The 27,819-nt window shown below is 37.0% G+C and overlaps 8 protein-coding genes across 11 annotated transcripts; 3 read left to right on the forward strand and 5 right to left on the reverse strand.

Annotated features, from left to right (window-relative positions):
• Positions 1 to 96: 96 nt before the first annotated feature.
• On the reverse strand, positions 97 to 6,187 carry caz (FUS RNA binding protein cabeza). Its single transcript, XM_032439898.2, has 7 exons — positions 6,029 to 6,187; positions 5,829 to 5,966; positions 5,677 to 5,764; positions 3,174 to 3,208; positions 2,084 to 2,253; positions 1,524 to 2,005; positions 97 to 1,456 (listed from the first exon to the last, which is right to left on the reverse strand). Exons 1-7 carry the CDS (start codon positions 6,033 to 6,035, stop codon positions 1,144 to 1,146), a joined length of 1,233 nt encoding a protein of 410 aa, XP_032295789.1. The 5' UTR covers positions 6,036 to 6,187; the 3' UTR covers positions 97 to 1,143.
• Positions 6,188 to 6,546: 359 nt separating this feature from the next.
• Positions 6,547 to 8,609, forward strand: LOC6636668 (vesicle transport protein GOT1B). 2 transcript variants are annotated; one of them, XM_032439899.2, is made up of 6 exons: positions 6,547 to 6,564; positions 6,707 to 6,755; positions 6,827 to 6,918; positions 6,982 to 7,160; positions 7,311 to 7,392; positions 8,484 to 8,609. In XM_032439899.2, exons 2-6 carry the CDS (start codon positions 6,731 to 6,733, stop codon positions 8,526 to 8,528), a joined length of 423 nt encoding a protein of 140 aa, XP_032295790.1. In that variant the 5' UTR covers positions 6,547 to 6,564; positions 6,707 to 6,730; the 3' UTR covers positions 8,529 to 8,609. The 2 variants fall into 2 exon arrangements, with proteins under 2 accessions (XP_032295790.1, XP_002060146.1); XM_002060110.4 differs by lacking the exon at positions 6,547 to 6,564 and having other exon boundaries at positions 6,601 to 6,755.
• UQCR-14 (Ubiquinol-cytochrome c reductase 14 kDa subunit) lies at positions 7,626 to 8,312 on the reverse strand. Its single transcript, XM_002060111.4, has 3 exons — positions 8,162 to 8,312; positions 7,992 to 8,039; positions 7,626 to 7,934 (listed from the first exon to the last, which is right to left on the reverse strand). Exons 1-3 carry the CDS (start codon positions 8,199 to 8,201, stop codon positions 7,687 to 7,689), a joined length of 336 nt encoding a protein of 111 aa, XP_002060147.1. The 5' UTR covers positions 8,202 to 8,312; the 3' UTR covers positions 7,626 to 7,686.
• Positions 8,610 to 9,274: 665 nt separating the features above from the next.
• eas (ethanolamine kinase 1) lies at positions 9,275 to 14,652 on the reverse strand. 2 transcript variants are annotated; one of them, XM_015168292.3, is made up of 5 exons: positions 14,389 to 14,652; positions 12,738 to 13,059; positions 10,311 to 10,861; positions 9,772 to 10,221; positions 9,275 to 9,676 (listed from the first exon to the last, which is right to left on the reverse strand). In XM_015168292.3, exons 2-5 carry the CDS (start codon positions 13,056 to 13,058, stop codon positions 9,595 to 9,597), a joined length of 1,404 nt encoding a protein of 467 aa, XP_015023778.1. In that variant the 5' UTR covers position 13,059; positions 14,389 to 14,652; the 3' UTR covers positions 9,275 to 9,594. The 2 variants fall into 2 exon arrangements, with proteins under 2 accessions (XP_015023778.1, XP_002060148.1); XM_002060112.4 differs by lacking the exon at positions 14,389 to 14,652 and adding an exon at positions 14,291 to 14,347.
• A 451-nt stretch (positions 14,653 to 15,103) lies between these two features.
• Positions 15,104 to 16,394, reverse strand: Prosalpha4 (proteasome alpha4 subunit). Its single transcript, XM_002060113.4, has 3 exons — positions 16,173 to 16,394; positions 15,865 to 16,094; positions 15,104 to 15,797 (listed from the first exon to the last, which is right to left on the reverse strand). The coding sequence occupies exons 1-3, from the start codon at positions 16,272 to 16,274 to the stop codon at positions 15,380 to 15,382; spliced, it is 750 nt and encodes a 249-aa protein (XP_002060149.1). The 5' UTR covers positions 16,275 to 16,394; the 3' UTR covers positions 15,104 to 15,379.
• Positions 16,395 to 16,537: 143 nt separating this feature from the next.
• kat80 (katanin 80) lies at positions 16,538 to 24,530 on the forward strand. 2 transcript variants are annotated; one of them, XM_002060114.4, is made up of 10 exons: positions 16,538 to 16,907; positions 17,579 to 17,706; positions 17,783 to 18,000; positions 21,877 to 22,218; positions 22,284 to 22,419; positions 22,481 to 23,542; positions 23,613 to 23,782; positions 23,850 to 23,939; positions 24,001 to 24,075; positions 24,137 to 24,530. In XM_002060114.4, the coding sequence occupies exons 1-10, from the start codon at positions 16,874 to 16,876 to the stop codon at positions 24,369 to 24,371; spliced, it is 2,490 nt and encodes an 829-aa protein (XP_002060150.1). In that variant the 5' UTR covers positions 16,538 to 16,873; the 3' UTR covers positions 24,372 to 24,530. The 2 variants fall into 2 exon arrangements, with proteins under 2 accessions (XP_002060150.1, XP_015023798.1); XM_015168312.3 differs by having other exon boundaries at positions 23,616 to 23,782.
• On the reverse strand, positions 18,953 to 21,657 carry Mfe2 (peroxisomal Multifunctional enzyme type 2). The gene is made up of 3 exons (XM_002060115.4): positions 21,502 to 21,657; positions 20,297 to 21,078; positions 18,953 to 20,225 (listed from the first exon to the last, which is right to left on the reverse strand). The coding sequence occupies exons 2-3, from the start codon at positions 21,000 to 21,002 to the stop codon at positions 19,141 to 19,143; spliced, it is 1,791 nt and encodes a 596-aa protein (XP_002060151.1). The 5' UTR covers positions 21,003 to 21,078; positions 21,502 to 21,657; the 3' UTR covers positions 18,953 to 19,140.
• An 845-nt stretch (positions 24,531 to 25,375) lies between the features above and the next one.
• LOC6636674 (uncharacterized) lies at positions 25,376 to 26,747 on the forward strand. Its single transcript, XM_002060116.3, has 2 exons — positions 25,376 to 25,893; positions 25,954 to 26,747. The coding sequence occupies exons 1-2, from the start codon at positions 25,451 to 25,453 to the stop codon at positions 26,426 to 26,428; spliced, it is 918 nt and encodes a 305-aa protein (XP_002060152.1). The 5' UTR covers positions 25,376 to 25,450; the 3' UTR covers positions 26,429 to 26,747.
• Positions 26,748 to 27,819: the final 1,072 nt, after the last annotated feature.

A 27,819-nucleotide genomic window follows, 5' to 3' on the forward strand; every position in this document is an offset into this window, starting at 1 on the left:
TCTCTCATTATGCGCTAACAGCGCGCTTAAGATATAAATAACAATTGGGCAGCTTATCACGTAAATGTCAGGAATATTATTAAAGGAGCATAAATGTTAAATTTAAAACGGAAAACTATTTATTTGATTTATTTTTACTTTATATGCGTTGTAACTACGAACTCTATGAACAATAGTTCAGCTAGCAGTTTATGATCCACCGCCTAGATTAATGCAACTGCCAAAGATGCAACATTTTTGTTTTTATTAAAACAAACTCTTATCCTTCTGATCCGATATTAAACACTTCGAATAACCGAGACATGTTTGTCCCTCTCGCTCTAACTATTTCTTTCTCTTTTAATATGCTGCGTCTCAAGCAATCTAATCAGTTATATAAAAATGTGCTCTTCCATGAAGTATAGAGTAATTTTTCCAGGATTGACAAATAATTAATGATTCATTTGGGTTGCATCTTTTTTCTTTACTATCAATTCTCTCAATGGATCGAGCTGTGATACAGTTCTGAAATCGGATCGGATATGGTTCGGATCGAATCAATTCAATGCTTTTAGGGTCGGCTATTTCGTATCTAATTTCGAATGCCTTATTTAATCTGTACCCAAAATTGGCATCTATCAAATATGGTTGGATAAATCTGATGGTTAATGCCAAACCTATTTGTGCTTTGGGTTGGGTTTTCCGAAAAAGGCTTTTAGTAAATACAACTGGGAAATTTGAGTTCGAAACAGTTTTCGGTTTGATATAACATGTATTGTTGTTAAAAGAAACTGTAAGTGTGGCATTGCAGTTTTTTTTAACCAGTCTAATATATATATTTTTTTTATTAATTTTTTATTTGTATGTATCTATTACAATTATGTTTGTTTTTGTAAAATTAGATTACATATACATATAATATGCTAAAGTCAAAACGAGTAATAAAATGTTACAACGTGTAACAAATTCTGTTGTTGTTTTTCTTTTGTATTAGTGGATCGTAAAATCAATAGATAATGACTCGAATGCATGATTGAATGCATTTTGGGTGTTTGTTTTGACTGGTGGAGGGTGTAATATAAAAGTACATTTAAAAGTGAGTACTTGCTATGTAGTATAATTAATACGTAAGTTAGAAAAAATAGTTTTGATGGCATGCCCACTTTAATATGGTCTGGAACGCATGCCGCCATCATTGCGCATAGCGCCACCGTCACGACGGCCACCACCGCCGCCGCCGCCACCGCCACGACCACGTCCACCGCCACCGCCGCCATTATCATTGCCATAACGTGAATAACCGCCACCTCCACCGCCACCGCCACCGCTACGATCTCTATTTTGGTAGCCACCGCCGGAGCCGCGATCATTGCCACGATCATTCATGCCGCCATAGCCTCCGCCACCGCCGCCACCACCGCCGCCGTAACCACTGTTTCCAGAGTTGCCGTCTTCATCACCCTTTGGTGTCTTGCAACTAGAATGAAAGTATTACACGTTATGAGGGTTTGCCGATGATTTAGTAAAATGATTTAATGTCTCACCGATTGCACTCATTGCGCCAAGCAAAGTTTGTGTTGTTGCAGCTGCTGCATTTCCAATCTCCATCACGGGGTTGCACGTTGCCACCGGCACCTGCACCACCACCACCGCCGCCGCCAAAGCGACCACCACCGCGACCACCGCCGCCGCCGCTTCCACGGTCAAAATCACCACCGCCGCCTCCACCGCCACCGCGATCAAAGCGACCACCACCACCACCGCCGCCGCCTCCACCACCACCACGATTACGTCCAGCGAAGCCACCGCCGCGTCCGCCGCCGCCACCGCCTTTGTTCCAGTTATTTTGGCGCTGGGCCAGGGAAACTTTGATATTGGCGCCGTTGAAATCGTTGCCATCGAACCACTGAATGGCCGACTGAGCTGCGTTCACATCATCATATGTGACGGTGGCCTCACCCTTCGAAGTGCCAGTTTCCTTATTCTTATACAACCAAATCTTTGGTTTCATGGTGCGCTTGTCCTTCTATAATATGCAAAAAATAATAATCTATATTAGGCACAATGCACGAAAATGAATCATGATGGTAAATGGTACACTTGCCTTTATAATGCCAATGGCACCGAAGTGAGTCTCAATGTCCTGCTCTGTGGTGGATGGATCCATGCCAGAAACAAAAATGGTATCTTCTTGTGTGATCATATCGTTGCCTCCACCACCGCCACCGCCACTGCTGCCGCCTCCTCCACCGCTGCTGCTACTGCCGCCATATCCTACAAAACAGAAGAGCTCATTAGAAATGAAGGATAACGACAAAATGTTTATATTAAGAAAAAGGATTAACCCTCAGCGAAGTAGTGTGGGACTGCAATCGTATCAACAACACGCATATCAAAAATGGGGGCAGGACCAAAGCGCACACACTCTCTTAAACTCTATACGTATACAATATAAAGTGTGTATATATGTATATAACGACGCTTCTTATATGGTCATTTCTTGCATTTCATCTAGTTAATCTTATGTGGTATTGCTCTTTATTTGAAACCAGAATTTCAAAAGAACACCTCAGGGGTTGTAAATATATTACACCGATTTATTTATTTTTTGGGGGGGGTTTTGTTTTGTTTTGTTTTTTTTTTTTTTTTGTTTGGATATACTCTCGTTAAATAGGTATGTTTAGCTTGATATAGTTATAGACACAGTACACAGACGCACACACACGCACAGAAATGACACTTAATTAAAGATCATGTACCAAACCAATAGCCCTAAGAAATCTTTGTGGCATTTATTTACCAGGATAACCAGTGACCAGTGACCAGTGACCAGTGACCAGCGACCAGAACAAAGGTCACGCATTTTTATTAAACTCTGAACTTAATAACTTAATGCTTGAATACACCTTTAGACAACAGTTTTGCGCATAGGAGCTGGACTCGAAATTGACTCTTGACTAGGTTTATCGAATTTTGGATACGAAGCTTTTATACTCTCTCTGTTACTATTATAATTAGCACCAGATTTTTAAACAAAGTATAACAACACGCAAGTGAAATATTTGCAATTTCTTTTAGTATTTGTCGTATACTCTCTACATTTTGTTTTTTTTTTTTTGTATTGATTTAATTTTGTAGTAAATTAATGTTATACATTACTCGATATGATTGCAAATTGTTTTGCATTATTTTACCTTTGTTGTAGTTGTCCTTGCTGGCGCCTCCATTTCTAAAAGAGGATATTGAATAACTTATTTAATGTTTTGTTTTTGATGTTTGGATTGTAATGCATTATGATGAAGAAGTTTACGCCCACGCCTCAGCTTATCGTACAACAATATATGAACGTTTATTTATATATATATCTAATGCTTACTACTCGATACTATATATATATATATATATATATACTTATACATTTATATATAAGTCTATATAATGTTGCCCGACGACGATGTTTTACCAGCGCACTTTGATATCAATGTGACATGTGTCCGTCGCCAAAATTGAGGAGTTCTTTCTCATCCGTGTTCCAAAGCATCCGAGCGAACTCAATCAAAGTGATCTGGTAAATAACCTCTCATGGATATATATATATATATATATATATATGTATATAAAAAAATGAATTTAAATCTACTTAATTGTTTTCGTATATGATTTTGGCACGCCCATTACTGGGAATATACACATAAATCAAGAGGTTTTCGCCTCCGTTTATGAATAACTTTGCAATGCAGTGAAAAATGATCCAGGCTTCATTTTTATTCTGGCATAAAATGCTCCCTTCGCATGCTGAGCAAGATCTTTTCAAGATCTTAACCATATTGCCTTTAATTTTCAAAGCTCTGCATGGATACACTTTTACTTTGCTTGATATGGACAAATCATTAATTAAATTACATAAAACATAATACCAGACAAACTACATAACATTTTGTTGCAAAGCTAGTGTTTAAATCGAAAAATTAAATATATATATATATTTGTTCTTTGATGATAAACACTTACGATTACTTGCTTAGGGATAATAAGAGGGCCTATTCAATTTATTTAAATAAGCGTTTAAAAATGGTTTTAAAAATTACTAAAAGCCAGCTTGAATAAGTAATTAATAAGAATATAGAATTTGGCTTGGGGTATATCCGACTTGTGGCACAATTTATGGTTTGCATAGTAATTAAAAGCACATACAGACATATATTTTTCGGCTTTTCCATAATTGTAGCCAACATATTGTTTTCTACTTAAATATTTAATCTGTAATTTTGATCCAATCTTCTTAAAGGTTGTAACTTTTTTTTTTAGTTCCTTTATATGTTGCATAATTTCTATGTGTTATTAAAATAATAAATGAATTATGTTGTAAGCAATTAATGGGAAATATGTTTAATTGCGACGCAGGTGACCTTTGTACAATAATATTATATATCAAACACCCACTTTGATAAATTTTGATCCAGACCGCGCGACCGCGCTTATGGGACACCATTTTTTTATGCTATCGATAAGTCGATAACTGCTTGACAGACTTCGATTGTGTTCTACACATATGCAATCGTTTCCGAATAAAACCATATGGACATAGCTACTGTTATACTGTTATACCAACTCAGTTTTGTACAACAATTGCGATAATCTCTCGCATTAATGGTTCCAACCAACAAAATCAATCTATTTGAAAACATACGAGCGGGTGCCATGCGGAAAGTGTGCCCAAATTGCGAATTACTTGTTTCGAAAGGGATGGCATCCCGTTATGCTGGCAGGCGGCTTCCTTTTGCACACAACTCGGCGAGAAATTTACTGTTGTTAGTCGGAGCTTTTTGTAACACCTTAGTCTAGTTTAAACTCATACAAATATTCATTTGACTATGTTAAATGGTAATGTGTATGCCTATATATAGTATACCACTTGAACCTCTTTAAAATTGATTAAATCAAGAGTCGTGAATCACTCTCCTCTTCACTTTACAATTATACAATTATCATTAAAGAGGCGTAAGACTAAACAGACGACAGCATCTTTGCTTGCAGCTTTTGAACAATCATGGAAATAAAACCATATTTGCATTAGATACCACTTTGATTCGTTGTCATTTCAAATGTGCATTTCGCTATATCTTAATTGTTGTCATTCATTTTAATTCGCACACACATGAAGTTTATTTAGAATACCGAAGTCTACGTTTTTATCGTTGGCGCTTTAAAGGCGTGCAATTGATTAGGTATCTTAGTTATTTCTCCGGGTTTCAACTAAAACATACAAAAAAAAAATCAATAAATAAAACCAACACCAACTTGCTCTAAGATGTCCTTTTCTCTCTAGGCTTACGACATTTCTGCTTTTGATCGTCAATGAACACAATAAAAACATTTTTGGCTCTACTTCAATACGTTATGACTCTATATATTTTCTTCTCTTCTTTTTCGGTTGAAACTTTAACGAAGTTCTAGTCTTGTACATTTTTTTTATTGGCGTGTCCAATTTGTGAAAATTGATTTGCAGTTTTCTTTTCGATATTTACGTGGATTTCCGTGTTTTCATTAGTATTTGTATGTACATACATATGTAAGCTATTGCTTGATATTTGATGTTTCTCTTAATCGGCGACACACTCTGAATTGAATACTCGTTGCCTCACTTTACACTATCCCCAATAGTATTAAACGAAAAGCATAATAATAATAACATACCCATAAGAATTGCCTCTATCATTCCATGAGCCACCGCCGCCGCCGCCGCCGCTGCTTCCACCTCCACCACGATGGCCGGAATCATAACCTTAAAGAAACAGATTGTAATATTTTCAGTGAACAGTTTCTGTTTGATTTACAATTGGACTTACCACCGCCTGGTTTGTTATAATTTGGAGGGGGCTCATTATAATTACCAGTTTTGTTTGGCATTTGTTGGTAATTTGGCGGAGGAACAGCAAAATTATTGTACTGTCCGGCACCACCGCCACCGCCACCATAACCGCCACCTGAAAATTGGCAAATTCATTGCTATTTGCTCTTTGCTATACAGTTTTAAATGCACACTTACGATCCATAACTAATGCACGTATAAGCTAATTTCTTCTTTAAGAAAATTTTGTTCTTTTTAGAGAACTTCCTCTTTGCACTTTTTCAACTCAAGCGTCTGTCGAAAATTTGACTTGACTTTTTATTGTAAAAATGGCGTGTGAAATTAGGGATGTACAAAATGTATGTATCGTGTGCCTGTCAACTTATCGAAATCAAGCTTCGCGTTTAATCGATTGAATGTGGGCAAGATAGCGGCAACCATAAAATTTGAAGTCAATCAATTATCGGCTTTTTGGATAATGCATTTTCGAAAATATGATTGTAACTTATTGTTTTACACTAAAAACGGGTAGAGTAGGTCGGTTGTGACTGACTTTGGCGGTTACTGGAATAATATCGTAGTTGTATGAAGGCTTGCTCAACAAATATTTGGACAGTTTTATTTTGGATAATTTTTACTTTTTACATTTTGACTTGCATAATTTTTGCTTAACATTTTGATTTAATGTCAAAACCGAAATATATTGTAAAAAGTATTGTCTGTGTGAAGTCGAGGTACGTATGTAAATACTTTTTTGGTGTTTTCCAGCACTCTTTTTTAAAGCATGCAACCCTGCAATGATTGTTTATATTCATAATAATGAAACATTTGGTGTTTACGTGGAATACACCCAATGCAATTTCTTATCCTTTTAAGCATATATAACCCAAACAAGACAGAATGATTGAAATAACAGATCTCCAAAGTATGTGAGATATTCGCTTTAATTTATTGGCATATTAACCAATTTGTTTAATTCTTGCACAATATTTGCAGAAATCGGCATCGGCTTGGCTGGCTTCGGCATATCGTTTTTATTTCTTGGCATGTTGCTTCTTTTCGACAAAGGCTTGCTTGCTATAGGAAATGTGAGTGAGAATGTCTTTAAATTGTTATATCCGCTAAAGCTGTACCAATACCGTTTCCAACAGATTCTCTTTATATCAGGCCTTGGCTGCGTTATTGGAGTGGAGCGAACCTTACGCTTTTTCTTTCAACGCCATAAAGTCAAAGGGACAACAGCTTTCTTCGGTGGGATTGTCATCGTGCTGCTTGGTTTTCCCATTATTGGCATGATAATTGAATCCTATGGATTTTTTGCACTATTCAGGTGGGTCCACATGTTTAAGTGTAACACTTTGCTGATAACACCTTGAGAGGCAACGCGGTAACACGTGCAACATTTCCAAGCAATTGCCTTTGCTGAATATACGTTTTTGCTTTGCTGCAAATAATTATTCATAAACCCTTTTCTTTGCAGCGGCTTCTTCCCTGTAGCCATCAATTTCCTTGGCCGTGTGCCTGTTTTAGGATCATTATTCAATCTACCATTTATGCAAAAGGTAAGGTAAAACGGACAATTCGAACGCATAAGCTCAAAATTTACAAATAGTATATGTACATTCCAAACATAAGTGCAGTCGGAACGAATAAGTTAGTAATGCATTAAAGTTTGTCATAACAGAGCGGCTGAGTCCCAGCATCTGCATAACAATTCATTTTCACGTTCCCTATTAATAAATTTTAGTTATTTTCTTAAATATCCAATACCTTAAAAATGAATTCTTCAGAGAAATTTTAATTTGAATCTAAGCTATGTATTTTCAACATTTACAAATCCGCCCAGTAAGAAGAATTCAATGATTCTTGTTCCACTCCTCACGCTCGATGCGCTCTTTTTCAACCTCCTTCAGATAGGGTTCCAAGTACTTAACATCCTCTTCGTATTTGGTCCACTGCTCCTTAGGTAAAATGGTTTTCGTCATAGACAAATGCAAAGCACGAATTATGCGGTAGTTGCGCTCATCGTACAATTTGCGTGGAAGGCGGCGGATTGCTTCCTGAACATCTTCGTTCTCGTAGAGACAATCATCACGGTGCAGACCTATATGATATTTAGGATAGATTTAAAGAATGTTTGCTAGTGATTCTCATTTCTTACCATATTGGTTGAATCCGGACAAGTTGTAGGCCCACTTGCCCAGGTTGGCTGGAATGTGGAATGGCAAATTTTGTGTTACATATTTACGTAATCATCGAAATATGCAGCGGTTAGGTTGCGCTTTTTGCGATTCTGCAATACAATGGCTGGCATAATTAATGCATACTTACAGAATACCAAAGGTCCCTTCCTAGCAATATAGCTCGCCATTATTATGAATAATTCGTAATTTTAGGAAAGTCGCTTGCTTGGCTCTCGTTCCCTTTATTTTAGGTATGACAGCTGACAAATTAGCGATGGCAACCATGTACAAAAATTTTATCGATAACTTTTGATTTTATAATCGAAACACGTTAGCTGTCACTTGTGTACACCCACCTAATTTGTCAAAAACTAGTTGCAAAAGGCAGCAATACCAATCCTATATGTATATAAATTAAACAGTTAGTCAATTTCGTATTAATAATAATTATTATTTTCATTACATTTCAGATTGTTCAAAAGCTTGGTGGGGACGGAAATCGAACAACGGTATAATATTAAAGTATATGTAGCAAGTATTTGAAATTATACCAGAATATTTTTGTATAAATTAAATAAATTCGTTGTTGTGTAAAAGCTCTTGTTATACCACTAAATATAAATATTAATAGATATTCCTAAGTATGTACTAATGCATGTATGTGTTTTGCATTTTGCGGCGAACACTCAAACAAAATAAACAAGTCAAAAGAATGCCATAACTAAGTGCTATGAATCCAGGACTTTGTGCTGGATTTAATGTATTTAGCGAATCTTTGAATCTTATATTAAGACATTTAATTACTGCGCACGTTGTGTACGCGTTTGTCTCTCCCTCTCTCTCTCTCTCTCCCCCTTAGTGCAGTGGAAAAGAGATGGCAATACTATTTTCCTTCTCTTTTTTTGTCGTGCACATAGATTTTTTAACATTGAAAAAAAAAACTGTAGATATTCGAGAACTAAATTATCCCAAAGCTCCATATTCGCGATTTTTATGTCTGGCATTAAGAAAAAAAGGGATATTCACTTCGACGGGCTTCCAAGTATTTGCAAGTCGATTAGCCATGAAACATGCAGCGGATCGATTCGAATTTTTGATAAATCTACTTTATACGGGACCTTGTATATATTATACTCACAATTTATATTGCTTACACAAAGAACTGGATTTGAGTTACATATGATATAATGCGCAATTAATATATATATATATATATATATACTTTGAAAAATGACAACATGTGTCGGTAGATGGAACGATATGAAAACTAAATATTTATGTTTATTTATTTATGACTACAAAATATCAATATACAAATTAAAGAACATATACAAATTCATTATATATATATGCATAGACTACGGCTGGTATGGACGCGGCACTAATTTAAGGATATTTTGTGAACACATTTTATATACATATGTATACAGATACGAATGTATATATACTATGTATATTGTACATATATCAATGCTAGCCATAGTTTATACATATATGTATATATACATATATAAGTACATCACTGGGGGGTCACAAAATTGTGTATTTCGTTTCATTTATTTTCAAATTTCTGGGAAAAAATCATTTATTGTTCTTCGATGCAGTCAATGATAAGAATTCCTCCTTGCGAGCCAAGTATTCATTGTACCGAAGAAATGCATAGCTGAAAAATTAAGAATATATATATATATATATATACATAAGTCGAGTTACCTATTGTTGTTATATATGTATGTATCTATACGCTATGATACGCACCCAACATAATCAAAGTCAATAGTGGAATGCTCAGCTTGTAATAGAGACCAAACTGTCCAGAAAATGTGTGCTGCCAATGCGAATTGATTCACTTGGACAAATAGATGTTCAACTTCCTCGTTTTGGATGTTATTCCGTTGCAGATAATTCTCAAGGTAAACACGCAGCCACTCCAGTTGAAATTCCCGTTTCGGATATCGGGTATAGTCAACCTCATCGACGCCACACATTTCCGCAAAATGATTACCAATATCAAAGGCTTGAAAATTGTAATCAGCGTACTCGTAGTCGATAAAGTTGACAGCGTTCTTTGATTTCGTATAGACAACATTTCCCAATAGTAGATCGTTATGTGAGAAAACAATTGGACTCTTTAATGCCTCCAAGTATTTGTACAAGTTATTAAACTCTTCACGTAGTCGTCCAATAGGTAAAAATGTTCCATTCACTCTGCAATTAAACATCATACCATCATATTTGTGAATCTCACATAATCACAATGTGCGCGCATCGAGTAGACATTCTGGAAGTAGGTTTACCTTTTGTGTTTATCAGCATCACTAAATCGTTCAGGTACTAAATCAAGAAAGCTTTGCGTTTTTTTCCATATCATTGGCAATGGTTTGGCATCTCCATTCTTTCTTACCACACGATGCATTTCGGCCATGCGACGAGCAACCAATGGCCAAATATCTGGGCATAGCACACTTTCTGTATTTAAGGTGATACCAGGTACGTATTCGTAAACGAGCCCATTTTTAAAGGTTGCATAGAGCGATGGCGCCAAGCCGTACGTGTGCAGTAATTGAAAATTTTGCGTTTCAGCTTTCCGATCGATCAATAGGTCCGTTTTATTACCATATACCCGAACGAGTACTACGTTATCGGAGTATTGTACAGGTAAACGGTCCTTTGTCTCAGTATCAATCGTTGTAAATTCCTCTTGAAGGATAACTGGATCCTCAGACTGTACGGGCAATATTCTCTGCGCATTGCTAATTGATAGATAGGAGTCGTCATTATCATTGCCGAATTTGGAACTATTGTGAAAGCAGCCGACTAGCTTATTTGTTATGCCATCTGTAAATTTCTGAAAAACGAAGGTAATCAAAAGAAAATATTAAACAAATATTGTCATTGCATTCCATTTAAAGCAAAATGAAGTTAGTAAAAGGGGCGTTTTTTTTTTTTTTGTTTCTTTCACCCAAGCTAATGGGTATTATATATGTAGTTCTACAAATGTGTGTAAGAGCGACAACTGAAACCTTTTATAAGGAATGTGATCCATATATATTCATATATCACATGCTAGCTCAATGTTTTCATTGCATTCCCTGTAATCTTATAAAGCGATTTGACAAGCTTATAATCTTACTTATATATATAAAAAAAAGCTTGCTATCTATCAGACTTGTTAATTTCTTTACGATCTGATAATAAATACCATAGTTAATCAAATAACGAGTTTATGTGCTTTGTTTGTATTTGTTTGCGTTTCATGCATGTGTCTGTGTCTGTCTGTGTGTGTGTGTACAGGGTATTTTCTAGTCAAGAACTCTTGGCTGCAGCGTTTTAAGTTGTTTACACCCAAAGTTTAATTCGTAATATTTGATTAATCAGCGAACACAATCAGCATAGTTACTAATTCCACAAAATAATTTTGCACAGATTTAAACACACACACACACAGCAACATGTGTGTGTGTGTGTGTGTGTGTTGGTAATTAAAAGTGATAAACTTTGTGACTTTTGGAATGCCAGTTCGTAAACCGTAAAGCCCTCAATGATACGAACAAACATGTGCTCATTAAAACTATACTTATGAGTAGACACGAGTACGAAACATACATATGCACTCCGCCCCAAGTGTTCCGGGGGTCCAGGCGTAATAGTTTTGATAAGCCTCGGGCAAACGGTATATTTTTCAAATACAAACAAATTCTTTGGATTCAAGTGGTTCGCGTTAGCGCTAAGCACGACTTCCATTTACGCATTTGTATGTATGATGTATGTAGGTATGTATGTGGGTATGTATGTATGTGAAGATCATTATCATTAAAGCAAATGAACCAGTTCCTGTATGTACATGATATATGTACATATATGTGTATATATACACGCGTATACACGATCCATACGTATACGTGTTTTAGCTAATTGTCCATAATTGAACGTACAAATAGGTACAGCTGGTATTAGCACCCTTTTCAATAATAGTTAAAACTGGTTTTGTCGCTTCAATAATACTTAAACTACTTGACTGCCCTTACACCAAGCACCAAAGCGTATTTAAGTTAGATTTTGTTGTTATTTTATACATAAATAGCTGACAGTCCCACGTCTCGAGAATTGCAATCGCTTTAGCAATGCCCGAGGTGTCACGCCTTAATATTAAAACCCACAACACACGCACACACACACACACACACACACACACTCGTCATTAAGAGGTTGTGCAATGACCCTGCATATTTCCATTAACATTGAAAATTCTATCAACAAAAACAAAGCTGAATTTATATATTATATTATATATTTATATATATATATATACATATATATAAGTATATAGCTTTATAAATATATGTACAAGTTGTTATTGAGCCGAGATTTAACGAGTAAATATCTAATTGGATTCTCGTGTTATGCATTCAGACACAAACCTTTTCCTCTTTTTTTTTTTTGATAAATTAACTATATCTATATTTGGGTATACTATATACTAGGTATATACATACTATGGTTGTTTTTTATGTTTTTTGTTTTTTTGAGAAATGTGAACAAGTCGCGAAACTTATGAATGCCCAGTGTATTTACCATAGGCGCACATCAATTTGGATAAGAAGATGTACTGATAACAGATAACAACAATGGTTCGGATATGGATATCTTGCAAAAGTAGAAAATGGACACATTGATGTTTGTTGCTGGGTTTATAAAGCTTAGTTAAATTTAGTTTACATTACCTTAAAGTCAACGTGATTGAGGTCCCAATTCGGTCGAATTACTTTCAATATATCCTTAGCACCTTGAATAACATCAGCCTCTTCAACAAATATCGGAACAAATGGTACAATCACGTCTTTTGCTGTATTATCCTCCTGCTTTGGTCGTATATCACCCGCGTTCTGTTCGCTTGAATATGAATTCGAATTCAAATTTATTTGGTTCGATTGCTGTTTGACCGTTTGACGAACTAAAGATAAAGAATCTTTCATCACTTTAGGGTTGCCGCCACTTGTTGAAATCTGTCCTGTGTAACTGTTGCTCTTGGTTTCTGTGCCCATTCTATTGTATTACATATGAAATACGAGAGTGTCAGGTCGGGTCAACACATACATACATACATACAACCAAAAAAAAACAAAAAAAAAAATACAAAAAAAAAAAAAACAAAAGGTAGTAACCCACTTCGGCAGGCCGAGTGTACGCGACGGGAAACAGGAATTTTTCATTAAGAATGCTAATATCCTCCAGATAAATATTATTATTATTGGAATGAAAATTATTATCAATTTCATGATTACAATATATATTTACAATTATTCTTAAAAACATTTATTGAAATGTTCGGTCTCAGTTCAGGGCTTTAAAAGACTTTTCAAATGTTCTCAGTTCTCTGATCCAGTTATTTCAGCTCCGTATAAGCTCCCTCATATAAGATCTTGAGCTATGGGACAGTAGGATAAGGGTGTGAGTAATACGCATTTGTTTCTCAAAAAAGTTTTAAGATGAGCCATCTCAGATTTTGATATACAAATACATATGTACATATCTCTATGGAATTCTTCCAAAATTGTGTCTGTACGTGCATATTGGAGAGAGTTTCAGTGGCTCGAGCAGATACTGTGATAAGGGGATAGGCCTTTTCCAAACGTGGCGGACTACTTATGCCCAAGATAAGATTAGAACGTCAGTATGTACATATATACATAATTAGGTGCAATAAAAAGAATCATCATATTATTGTATGAATGTAAGCATGTGTTAAAATTCAAAACAATTGCAAAAGTTTTTAAGTTGTCTTTAGAAAAACACAAGTACATTACAATTATATATTTATATATGTATATCTACACATTTACATCATATACATATGTAAGTGTTTATGTACATTTTGTATCTACATATTTTAGATTTTTATTTCAGTTTTGTGGTTCACGCATTCTCCAATAGGCGGAAACACAAATGCAAACTTTAAAGTTGATGTGTGTATGTATGCATGTGCATTACATACATAAATACATACATACATATATGCATATGTATATTTTAACAGATCTGTATGTATGTATGTACATATACATACATAGATATGCATGCACCGTGTGTGTACATTTCATAAATAGTACGTGGTTCTTTGTTGGACAGCTTTTAGCGTCGTGTTAAGTGCTGGGTTGCAGGATGCCAAATTATCTTGTTTGCCATGTTAATAAATACGTGTGTTATATATATATTATGTATGCAAGATTAATAAAACAGAAGAAAAATATATAAGATAAATAAATAAATTGTGTACCAATATGTCAAGCGTCAACGAATGCAAACGCACACTGAGGTGAAGTGTTTTTTTTTTTTTAGTTTTTTTTTTTTTTTTTTTTTTACTACACACGTTACCTTCGGGTATTGATTGTTTTTTAAAGAAAACACAAAAAGCCGCGAAAACCACACAACTAAATTATTGATTTTAGTCTGATGGCGTTGCTTGGTTCGGAATGACAGGCAAGGGAATGAAAAGCGAAACAATGCTGGCGTTTTTGTCGTATAACAGCAGATGTGTTAATATTTTCGTTCTCGGTATTCGCTTTATACAATTTTATTTTGTTGTTTTTTCTATTGTTTTCGCTATTTTCTGACGGAACTTCCGACTCCGGACAGTGGTAGTAGTAAACTAAGCAAAATTCTCATATGAACTTAGGCGTGCAATTTCCAGCACTGTTGCTGTCAGTGTTTAATAGTACTTGTTCATATTAGGGATGGGTAAATATGCTCGTATCGAATCAACTTGCACATAAAGCTTTGTTATCGCTCACCGAATATCGCCGCTGTAAACACTTCCACATCCAATTTTAAAATAAATATCAATATATCTTTATATTTATGTCTGACACATAAATGGCTGCTTATAGTTTGGAAACATTTATATATATACTTTATCCTTGCCGTCTGTGTTATATAATGAGCACAATTACAAAAAAAATGTATTAACGTAACCCACCAAAAAATTATTTTATTCTATTCGTATTAATAACATATATGCTATTACTCCCTTTAAATTAAAATAGTTCAATTAATGAGCACAATCCCCAATTGACAAGGCCAAATTCACAAATAATTTGTCTTATACAGTAAACAGCGCTTTTAGTTAATTTTATTTTTGGTTCGCACCCACCACACAGAACCCGACCATTTGAATTGTAATCATTAAATTTAAAGCTGCGTTTTTTGTTGATTTTTTTTTTGACCATGTATTTTATACATATCTTTAAAATGTTTTTGTTTTCCATTGTACAGCTTTTCAATTTTATAAAAATATGAAATTAAAAAGACGATTTTTTTAAAGAATAACGCAGTGCAAATTCCCCATCTAATTAAAATGGTATTGGCATTACTTTTTCTGTTTCTTCTTTTCAAGTTCCTCCTCCTTTTCCTTTTCAATTATGTCCACATATTCTAAAATAACTTTGCGATCTAGCATTTTCAGAGGCTTGCCATTTTCCATAATGGCCACCTCCAAGTTATTTTGACCGGATTGGGCAACTTCGAGCAGTGCGCGAATGGCCAGCTTCACAGCACCACGTTCAGTGCTAACTTCCTCTTCGCGATACTGTTTTTCAAAGAATTCGCGTACCGTCTTTGCTGAACGCCCGGTGGCATTGGCTTTGTACTCATAGAATATGCCAGAAGGCTCGGTTTGAAATAAATGAGGTGAGCCATCAGCGTCAAAGCCTCCAATAAGGCACGATATGCCAAATGGACGACGTCCATTGCTCTGAGTGTACTTTTGTTTCAGCTGTGCAATATATCTGCAAGAGTTAGGCATTTCTTGTAATAAACGAAACTCAAATATGGCTGAGATCTGATTTTATTTACCTTGTTATATATTCAAGGGTCACTGGATCCTCAACATTCAGACGATGACTCTGGCATTCGACCTGGGCACGATTTATAAGGATGCGAGCATCCGCAGTCAGCCCCGCAAAAGCCATCACAACGTGATGGTCGAGTACGCAAATTTTACGAACTGTGCGGTCTTCCTGGAGCTTGGCTACTGATTTTTTCTCAACGCCTAAGACGACACAGTTGCCGCCACGGACACCAACCTTTATAAATATATGAATTAGTGTGCACACATGGGTAAATCTAGACTCATACTAAAACATAACAAATGGGGCACTCACCGCTGTGGAACCTTTGCGAACCGCTTCCTGAGCATATTCAACTTGAAGTAAATGACCATCGGGCGAGAAAATAGTAACAGCACGATCGTAACGTGAAGACATCTTTAGTTAGTTTTTATTATTCGCGTAAAGTAAAGCGACTATATTAAGCTATCCAAAATAATGCAGTCGGCAAATTTTTTGACAAGGCAATGATGATGCTTTTTTGAGGAATGCCTGATGGGACCGCAGAGTTGTCATAAGCGATATAGTATCGATAGCACTCCATGATACTTTGGGTATTTTTAGTAAATTTGTATTAAATATCGCTATGAAAAACTAGGTGGCAACGTTATATGAGCCAAAGAATTGATATACCAGCCCTGGTAATCCATATATATAATGTGCATTTGTTTTGTCTACAAATATTGTCTGATTTATCGTTATTCTATGTGACGGTTGTATAATATTATTACCGTGTTAATCATGTAAAACGGATTGTAACGTCCGTTTAAATACGTTTATGATTTTTTGTATTTGTCAATAAAATAGTATTAGAGACTCACATTAAAGAGATAGCGGACAGCTGATCCGACTTAACTCAAACCAAAAATTATCACACCTGCGACAAAATAAAATAAAATATTTACAATATTGCCACTTAAAGCGCATAATATCGCTCTCAACATAAACATACACCTATAACGGCAATTTAATTGGAAATGGCGCTGCCGAGAAATCTAATAGCAAAGATCTGTAAGTAAAATAGAATTTTGCCTCTATGAAAGTAGTTCTCATACTTATTAGGCGACATCCATACATGCATCTGTATGACTGTTCTGTGTGTGTGTGTGTGTGTGTGTGTGTGTGTGTGTGCGTGAGGTATGCTCAGCCTGTTTTGGCAAATAACATGCAAATAAGTGCATGTGGGATGTAGCCCTTGTTAGGAGCTGTAGAGTTACACATGTGCACACGTGTGTGTGTGTGTGTAAATAGTGCGTGCGTACATAGACCTGTATTGGAGTTAGGTTAAGATGAGGTCACGACAACAACTACCATAAACAGATAACATAAACAGACTAGAAATGTATATTAACATAAACAACTTGCCAAATATCATAGCCATAACAGCAGGAACATTAGCGCGTACCGTATTTGTAGCCCATGCTGTTGCATTCCGGGACATTGATATGTATGTTCATATAATTTAGTATTAAAATATATACAAGTACCAATTGTAATACTTTGTTAGCATTATTTAAAAGTAAATAGTAAGGAAATCGGACGTGATTTGGAGACTCCGCCAAGGAAAGCCCCTTCAAATTCCAGTCTTACACCTGCTTGTCCGACTTAGTACTTTTCAATAATGACAATCCATGATGAACATATTTATTTCATACACCAAACATTGTTTTCTATGTGCACAGACGACATAAAGGCACACGATGGCAAAGTCACAAGCCTCGATTTGGGCGAGACGGGACGCGTGCTGGTCACTGGAGGAGAAGATCGCAATGTTAATCTGTGGGCTATTGGCCAAGACGAGTGCTTCATGGTTTGTATGCTTAGCGAAAGAATAAAAACAATATGCAAAAACTAATCCAAATTTTTCCAATCAACAACAACAACAGTCTCTGACGGGCCACAATCGTTCGATTGAATGCGTGCGCTTTGCATATAAGGATAATTTTGTATATTCGGCTGATGATATTGGCATCATACGCAGATGGGATCTGAATGCCCAAAAGATCTATTCAACATTGAACGGCCACATGAAAAGTGTGCGAACATTGGATTTTAATCCGTCTGGAGAATATGTGGTGTCTGGTAGCAATGACACAACTGTTAGGTAAGTGCACACAACCATTTCCACCGTATGGATAATATTAAGTTATTGTTTATATATAATGTCCATTATAATATATGTTATTTCGATAAGTGGGCACTCAATTGTGTCGCAACTCTAATTGACTGAAACTTGAAGCAAAGCAAAGCCCATACACATACATATTCAAACAGAGATCGTATTACTTTTGGCATAATTCCATTCTATCCTTGTACCAAATGCTATTTATGTCCCACACAGCTTTTATTCTAAACGGCTTTTGCAATTACACAATCAGTTATCAATTAACCGTGGCTCCCCTGAAACCTTCTGCTGAATATTGTTTATTTATGTACAGCTTAAGAAGTGCGCGTTACTTGAGCTCTAGTCTATGGTTTAAAACGGGACGGAAGTAGTACTGCCGCCTCTCTCTCATACATTAAACACTCCAACTAAATCTTTATCGGGGGCGTATGTAACAGCTGCATGCGTCATTCCATTTGCTTTATTTTGGCCAAGATTTGAGGCAATGTTGTTTTGATTGTCCTGTACTAACTGAAAAAGGGTATATTGCAGCTGTGTCTATCAGTCGGTTTATATGCAAATACATATCTCAATGATTTAGTTATCTTAGCATAAGTCTGTCTCTTTGCTGCAGGCGGAAGCTAATATATATTTCTATATTATATATGACTTGTGGGATATACACAAAAATCTGATGTATATGACTGTATTTAATCATCGGGCTGTGATTTTTCTTGTTTAAAATAATCTTTGGGTTTCAGACTCTTAATCAGTTCTTATCTGCTTTTTATACTTTTGTATATATATATTGCTATATGTTTGAATGTTGCTAAAGATTTATTTTCCTTTTAATTTTCTACTCAACTTCGCTTTTACTTCTCTTATTCTCTTATTACAATCGTACAAAGTCCAAAAATGTTCATTTAAATCAAATTCATATAAAAGCAGTATATAAAAAAGAAGTAAAAAGTCATTTATTAAAAAATAAACAAATGGACAAACAATTTTAACATATTATTAAATTTATATTGCAATATTTTATACCACCGCCTGGTTATGTAGTTATATTTTTGCTATAAATGTAGTTCATAATGTTTGCATTTTCTTAATTAGATTTAACTTTTCAAGCTGAAATCGTATTTACAATTTAGCCTTAGAGTCCTTCAAGTCGACATAGGCGCCCGAAATGACCTCTTTGCCAGTCTCAACAATTAGGGTGCGGAAATGAATGCGTGCACCTTCCTTCCACATATCAATCTTGAGCGTTTGTCCGGGCAAAACTGGGCCCGAGAAGCGCACTTTTACTGCCTTGAATAGGGCGCTGTTGTTGTTGGCGTATTTGCTCAGCACGGCCCTAACCGAATATCCCAGGGAGCAGAGTCCATGCAATATGGGTGTTTTGAAGCCAGACAAGCGAGCGAAGTTGGGATCAATATGTAATGGGTTCAGATCACCGGAGAGTCTATAAAGTGCAGCTTGATCCTCATTGGTCTTGTACTGAATCGATGAGTCGGGCGCACGGCTGGGGGCAGCAGCCAGAGGCACGACGCCGGCAATGGGCACCTTTTTGCCGCCAAAATTGCCAGCGCCAACAACAAAGATGGCGCTTTGGTTCTTAACCAAAAGGCGGCCGTTCTCATCGAAGGACTCACAGCTAGTCACAACCACAGCACCGGAACCCTTGTCCATAACGTCGAATACTTTGCCCTTGGTCAGCAGTTTGCCACTGGTGGGCAGATCGTCAACAATTTCTAAATACTGTTCACCGTGCAAGATGTTGCTCAGGTCTGCACCGCTATTGGGCAGCGCGTTGCTTACCAAAGGGCTGGACATGGTAACCATCAAACCGGGCAGCACAAAGAACGATGGGATTGGTGAAAAGTCGACATCGTTCTCATACAAAAAGCGCATGTCATTGCCGTTTTTGGTTGATGCACCGATGCCCAGAGCATACAAAATCAGCTCCCTGTTGCCGAACGTGAAACTATCCTCGACAGCATCCTTGTCGCCGGATTTCAGGTTCTCAAGCACCTCCAGCAGGGAGCCGGATGCCTCTGCAATGGCATTTAAGTGTTTCGCCTCCGACATGTCCGTCACCTTGCTCCATGCACTTTGCACATACTCGAGTGTAACTGGATCCTCTAGAGATGGTCGCACCACAGATCCCTTGCCACGCACCGTATGCACCTTGGTTGCCCAGCCGGCGGCGCTTTCGATATAACTGCCTATTTGGTCAGTCAAAGATTAGCAGGGAATATATTATCAAAAGACAAAAAAAAATACCCAAAATACGCACCATTGTCCTCACAAGACTCGTGGCACAAGTACACAACAACGGGCGCAATAAGGCTGGGCTTCAGCTCGTTGAAGAGTATGTCGGGCAAAATGCCCTCGGTCATGCGACTGGCTGCTGTAGGAATGATTACATTGCAGTGAATGTTATTCTTTTGGCCCTCAATGGCAACCGTGTTGGCAAGTCCAACCAGTCCCATTTTGGCTGCCGAGTAGTTGGCCTGGCCAAAGTTGCCATAGATGCCCGAATTGGACGAGGTCATTATAATGCGTCCAAAGTTCTGCGCCTTCATGTGTGGAAAGGCGGCTTGTGTACATTTGAAGCTGCCCTTTAGATGCACAGCGTTTACCAGATCCCAGTCCTGATCCGATGTCTTCACAATGCTGCGGTCACGCAATATGCCAGCATTGTTAATAAGTATGTCCACACGTCCGAATGCCTTGATGGCTGTATCGATGACCTTTGCACCATCAATTACCGAATTGTAGTCGGCCACAGCCTCGCCGCCGCTCTTGCGGATTTCCTCGACAACCACATCGGCGGCACGCTGAGAGGCGCCTTCGCCCACATGGCTGCCACCCAGATCATTGACCACCACTTTGGCACCACGCGATGCCAGCAGCAGTGCATACTCCCGTCCGAGTCCAGCACCGGCGCCGGTCACAACAGCCACACGGCCATCAAAACGCAATTTCGCTGCCGAAGTCATTTTCTATATAGACTTGTTGTATAAACTTGTTCTGTACAATCCGGTTCAACCAACTGCCAATCGTGCTGTGAGGCGCCTATGAATGAAAAACTGTTGCTTAACTCTCAATTGTCGACGAACTTTCAACCTCAAATACAGAAAATAATAGCAATTTGTTCCCTTGATATGATATCAGCAGTTGATTAGTGCACACATACATATATGCACACACACACACACATGCATACACATACATATACAAAGGTATGCCTATATGCATTAAAACCTTTCCTTTTTTCGTATATGTATGTACTTCTCTCGTTAATAAAAGTTGGATTACGTATAAACTGAATATGTTGAATGTTTGATCCAAGTCCAATGGGCACACACAATCAAACAACTTTTCTGCATGCCGATAATTACGGCTTTATATTAAGTGCGTATGTTCACATCTATATATATATTGACAAAACTGCACACAAAACTTACACCAGTTATTCCTAATGTGCAAATAATTTACCTTTACTAGATGTATTGTTTCTTAAAGTTAAAGATTATCGTTGTATCGCCGGTACAAAGGGCAGTTTTCACGGATGATAAGCAAATTGAAAAAGAAATGAAAACATAAACTGGATGATGGACTTAGGTTGACAACAATAATAATGTTGCCAGATTGTTTGAAGCAACAGAATGGCAGCCCTTATTTGCAATGATAGTATTTTTTTATACTTATCGAACCTATCGAAAACGATGCGACAGTTTTTTTTTCTCACTATGCATATATCGATATTGATGGAGCGCCAGTTTAGAATACAAATCGTTATTTTTCAAGTGTATTTTTATATCTTGTAAAATTGTAAAAATATTAATAAATATATTTTAATATTCATTTTAGACTTTGGGATGTTCAAAACGAAAATAAGTGCATTAAAGTTTGCAAGGGACACATATCTCATGTAAATTCGGTTAAATTTTCACCTGATGGACTTTGGATCGCTTCTGCTGGCCTGGAAGGATCAATATTAATTTGGGATATACGCAAAAGCAAACAAATAATGGAGTTTATGGCAGATCCGCCCGTTACAGCCATCACTTGCATTCAATTTCATCCCTTTGAATTTTTACTGGCAGCGGGCCGAGTTGATGGCACAGTGTCCATCTACGACCTGGAGCATCAGCAGCTTGTTTCCCATACAACTCATTTCTATGGACAAGCTATCAGATGCATTACATTTAGGTAAGGTCATTAGCAATAAACTTGTATATAAATGAATGAATCCCTTATTTTATTTACATGCACAGTGAGAATGGAGAGTGCCTATTTGTGGGAAGCGCTTCGGGAATATCTGTGATTAGCTGGGAACCAGATCGTGAATTAGATCACATAAAAAGTACTTGGGCCTCATTAGATGACATGAAAGTTATTAAAAACAAGATTGTATGTTCGCGCCAGTCAAATACTTTACACATTAATTAATTTATATCTACTAACTTTGCAGATTTGTGGCTGCCATGAAATTGATACTGTGTCAATTAATACAGTAAGCCTTGATTGTGTGATACCTTTCTATCAACCGGCCAATGCTCAGCCCAATTTTAAACATAATTCAACAAATCGAAAAAGCTTTTCACGTGGAAATCAAAAGTTTAGAATATCACTAGGTGGATCAAAGCCGGCCAAAGTTGAGGAAGAGCATGAAGACAATAAGAGTCAAACTTATGATGAGCTGTCGTCACCAAACCTAAGTCTGGAAGTTGTTAATGAGGCGGCATTGGAACAGATTGAACCATCGCCAATGTCGTCATTGCACCATCTACCACAGCCAATTGGTTCATCAATCGAGCCCATATACAATGCGGGCACTGATGCCTCGTTGAAGCATAACAAGTTTGCGCGAGTGCCAGATAATATACCATTTAACATAGAAACTAATTATAGTTATGGCATGGATATGGGTTCCAGCCGTTTATTAAACATTAATGGACCCAGTTCATTGCACGTAGCAGACGAATATAACATATACACAATTGAGAAAGGCGATAGCCTAAATGTGCACGATGTCGAATATAATCCAAATGACAGCAATCCCCCGATTCTTAATAACTATGATAATTATGAAATGGCCGAAGATTTTCCGGTCAATCAAAACTTGAATTATACAGCCAGCACCTACAAGACAGTACCTGCATCAACAATAAATGCCTCATCGAAATCAATTAAAAAGACGTCAACAACTTTGCACAAAAGAAACACAGCAATAAGCAATACCAAACAGACATCGACGGCAATATTTGGTAACAATAAGCTTGGTCAAGCTTCTTCAGTTAGTTCAATGGAATTGCATAAGCTGGACGATAATATGGTACTCAAAAAGTCAACTTCCTCAACTGTTGTGAACAAAAACAAGAGGACCATGGGATCACAGAGTCAGTTTTACAAAGAGAACGCGCAGCAGAAAAATATAAATGTAGAGATCATTACTAAGCCCCCAATGAGGTCACGTACGACTCTAGACATGCGTACCACGCATCAACCAAAGGTTCAGGAGAAACATTCACAGGTGTGTGTATACGTGCATGTCAATTAATTAAATATTACGTTTATTTTTGTTAATATTCGAATCATTACAGCAGCCAATGAACTATCGTCCGGATTTGATACCTACCTCAGGCAAGAATATGAATCGTAATTTCATAGATGAACACTATGATTTTGATATACTCTCAAGATCACATGAAGCAGTACTTCAGGAGTTAAGCAATCGGCAAGCCAGTCTTGATTTGCTTCGTAACTCTACACGGTAAGAATTCATAACAGTATATTTAATCTCTTTTTTATTTGACCAAACTTTAATTTGTTTTTTTTAGCGTCAACGATGTTCTTAGTGCACTGAGGCTAGCTAAATCGGCGGGACGATCAATTTTTATAGATCTTCTAGGGGCGATTCTTGAAAAGCCGTAAGTAATGCCTATCATTTTGTAATATAACGTTTACAATGCATACTTTTTATCAATTTAGATCGTCGTTGAATCTGGACTTTTGCACATTTGTACTACCCGAACTCTATGAACTCTTGCAAAGTCAACACAAATTGTATGTGAACTTCGAGTTAAATCTGATTGATAACAAATAAACACATATTTTTTAATTGCAGTCATTTTACCAGAGCCTGCGATACGTTGCGTATCATACTATCACACTTCTTGCCAACAATTCAGGAAAATCTTGATTCTTGGGCTGCCAATGGATTGGGCGTGGATGTTACACGCGAGGATCGTCAGAGAAAGTGTTTAGAATGCCAAGGGTGGCTGCTGCAAATTAAAAATCTTCCCGAATCTGTTCACTTTGGGTCATCGCTGTCACAGTTGCAAAAGATGATTATTTTTTAAACTATTTATGCGTGTTTAGTTACAAATTGTCCAGCATTACAAATGATTTATTTACTATATATTAATTTGTTATTGAAACTAATTTATAAAACTTTTAATTGTAAGACTTCATAATTTAAATGAAAAGAAAATATATATTTGTAATACATATTTCATAATAATCTTTTGTGTCTACTTTCTCGATGTGGTATCGAACTACAGTTCTACAAATCTCCTGAATTTATAACATATATGCAATGTAGCCCAGGTCGCGGCCAACAGACCGTGGCATGGACAAGTTCGAGCTACTATTGTCTGATCTTTGAAGTTCTGAATGGGCAAACGAATGCATTTTGTGTTGTTCTACTGTGCGTGGCGTGTGTAAATATGTACAAATTGTTGTCAATTGCAGGTGGCGCGCCTATTACCTAACTAAAAGATTCGAGTCGAGTATGCTCTGTATATAAAATAGAAATGTTTCAGGTTATCTTAACGATATTTATCTTAACAGTAAATTGATTGATTGATTTTGATTGATTACTTATGTAAACTGCAATTTTATGCTTCCATGCCCCACCAAACACATAATCATTTATATCTACTTAAACTAGATAGTGCTATGTTCTATCATCATTGCAACAGATTTGCTAAGAATATAACATGAAGATAAACTTGCAGTGTTGCCACCTTACAAGCTGCCAGGTTGTCTAAGGTTTATGGAGGCCATTTAGTTGACAAGGGGATAAAATTTAATTTAGCTACGTGACAACATTACCTTATTAATCGAACAGGTTTTAGAGGGTATTTAAATCCCAAGTTTGCTGCATGAATTGAATTGTGCACTCTTGCGCTTCACAGTTCCAATAGAATGGCCCCAAATGGAACCAAAAAAGAGAATAGAAAAAAACCGTAGCGAAAAACGAAAAAACATTCAAACGGCTGTAAAAAAAACAATTGCCCTTTGAAGTTTAACTTACCATGTCGCCGGATCATTGTTACCATTTGCGTGGCTTCATCTATTAAACTGTAGTCCCATTGGGATCAGTCCAGTTTGCCCAATCAGCGCATTCAGTTGGCTTCGGCTCGGAGTGCAGCACGAAATGCAGCTAAGGACTTTGGCATTATTATGCTCAGTGCATATGCTGGTAATAGCTTGTGCTAACGCGGAGCCTGGCTACGATCCTGCCAATCGGAATGGAGAGCTTGAGAACGTGGACGGCATTATTGATGTGGAGGCAACGGATTCACTGGAGCACGGAGCAGCCGGAAAGCAGCTGAGAGTAGGCAAACCCTTGGCCAGATACAGTGACTACGATTACTATACGCCTGGCAGGCGCCTTAATGACAATTCTCCAGGTGACAACGACTTGAGTGCCTCATCAGCGATTCGTGTACCTGGCGGAGAACAGAATTTGGCACATTTCCGTCGACCGGTCGATGAAATGGCCGCCAAGCCGTTGCCCTGGTATGGCCAGTACTCGGGCAAGTCACTTGCCATGTACCCATCCAGGTCGTATGATCCTTATATTAGGCGCTATGACAGGTGAGCTACAGCCCTAACAATGGGTAACATGTCCTGTCACTGATTGTGGACATCCTGCAGATTTGATGAGCAGTACCATCGCGCCTACCCGCAATACTTTGAGGACATGTACGTGCATCGGCAGCGCTTTGATCCCTATGACAGCTACAGTCCCCGTGTGCCGCAATATCCTGAGCCCTATCTCATGTACCCCGATCGCCAGCTGGACCCGCCGCCACCAAGGGACTACCCGAAGTCCCGACGTGGCTACCTTGACGACGCACTTCCAATGCCGCCAGTTCTCGACTCCTACAGCAACAAATACGCCTCACCCAAGCTGCCCCAACAGCTGGTGTCGCCCCGTCATGAGAGAGTCATCTACTATGCACACCTGCCCGAAATAGTGCGTACCCCCTACGACTTGGGCGTCAGCCGTACGGATCGAAATGGGGCCGCAGCTCTGGTTGCCCAGCCCGTGTCCTATAAACAGAACAAAAAGAAATTGAAAAGCCTGCCACGAGCTGACAACTCGACCAACTATAAGCAAATGTTTTAGTTCAACTTGATGCTTATGCTTTTATATATGCGAATGTTGTTCTATGCGTTTTACAATATTTTTCTTCACTTTACGTTAAGAACTTTTTTTTTTGCAATAAGCATTTCGGGCTTACCTAAGTTTAATATTGTGCACAGAAAAGAACGTATATGTATAGCGCACATTTTAATATACATATATATATTTTTTTAAATTCATTTCTTTTTATATATTTTTTCTTACTCCGAATATCGAGTATATTAGCATATTTAAATAATTCCTAAGATTATTGAGATTACAGTTTGTAATTCAAAAGCATATTTTTTTTTTACTTTTTAATGAACTTTATATTTAAAAATAATTTTTGTTTCAAATTCTAACAAGAACTGCGCATCATCAAATAAATAAATAAGTATACTAAAAATTGGATATATATAATATTTATAAATATCAAAAATATAACTGGGCTTAAGAAGTGCAAAGGACTTGCAAATAGTTTAAAAATTAATTAAAAAATTAAAAAAAAAAACATTCTTAATTTAATTCGGAGTTTATAGTCCGATCTTTTTGAAATTTCTGAAAAAAGGTTTTCATTTTTGAAATAGGGCTTAAATATGGTATATAAATGTGTGCATACTTCGAAAGTTTCTAAGTTTTTTTTCCCCGAATTTTGGGCGATTGTGGGAGGTATCTAAAAAGTCAAAAATTGAAATCCTTATATTCTATACGTGAACCCACCACATCTCTTATAATTTATGAATTATGATAAAATAACAAGTGTAAAAATAGATTTTTATTGATGTTATGAAGTTGGATGGGCTTACCAAAAGAAAAAGACAAACTTGATCTGCATATGGTATATAAAATAAATATTTTGAAGCTTCAAGTCTCTCGAGAACTCTCTTTTTTTTTTTTTAATGCAATGTTTTATTTATTTTTTAGCGCAGTTTATCCATAAATATATGAGCTAAAATAATAAAAATCGCATTTTAACAAAGTCCTCGACATGGCCGCCTTTGAAGAGGGCTGCCTTTACGATGCGGCCGCTCTCTTTGTTATTGTTGGTCAAAGTACTTACTATGTAATTTGGGGTGTTTGTGTTTGCTTAAGGCTAACCTTAAGCAAACGCTTTCGACGGCGACAACTTCTAAGCAGGCAGACACATATGTACATACATACAAGTCAGGCATATAACTCTTGGCGAAGGCCAGAACTGCGGCATTTCATCAAGTCTTTACCCAAGAGTCTCGTTAATTACACAATTCCATTACTTTTGCTTGAGATACTAAAGTTTGCGATTTCTGCAATTTAACTTTCCCGCTGCTCTTGCAAAACAAAGACCAGAAACAAAAAAAAAAAAAAAAGAAGCGAACAAGAAAGATTCGTAATTATGTGCTTATGTACGTGGTCCA

This window comes from Drosophila virilis, chromosome X, assembly GCF_030788295.1.
Source record: "Drosophila virilis strain 15010-1051.87 chromosome X, Dvir_AGI_RSII-ME, whole genome shotgun sequence".
Classification (NCBI taxonomy): Eukaryota; Metazoa; Arthropoda; class Insecta; order Diptera; family Drosophilidae; genus Drosophila; species Drosophila virilis.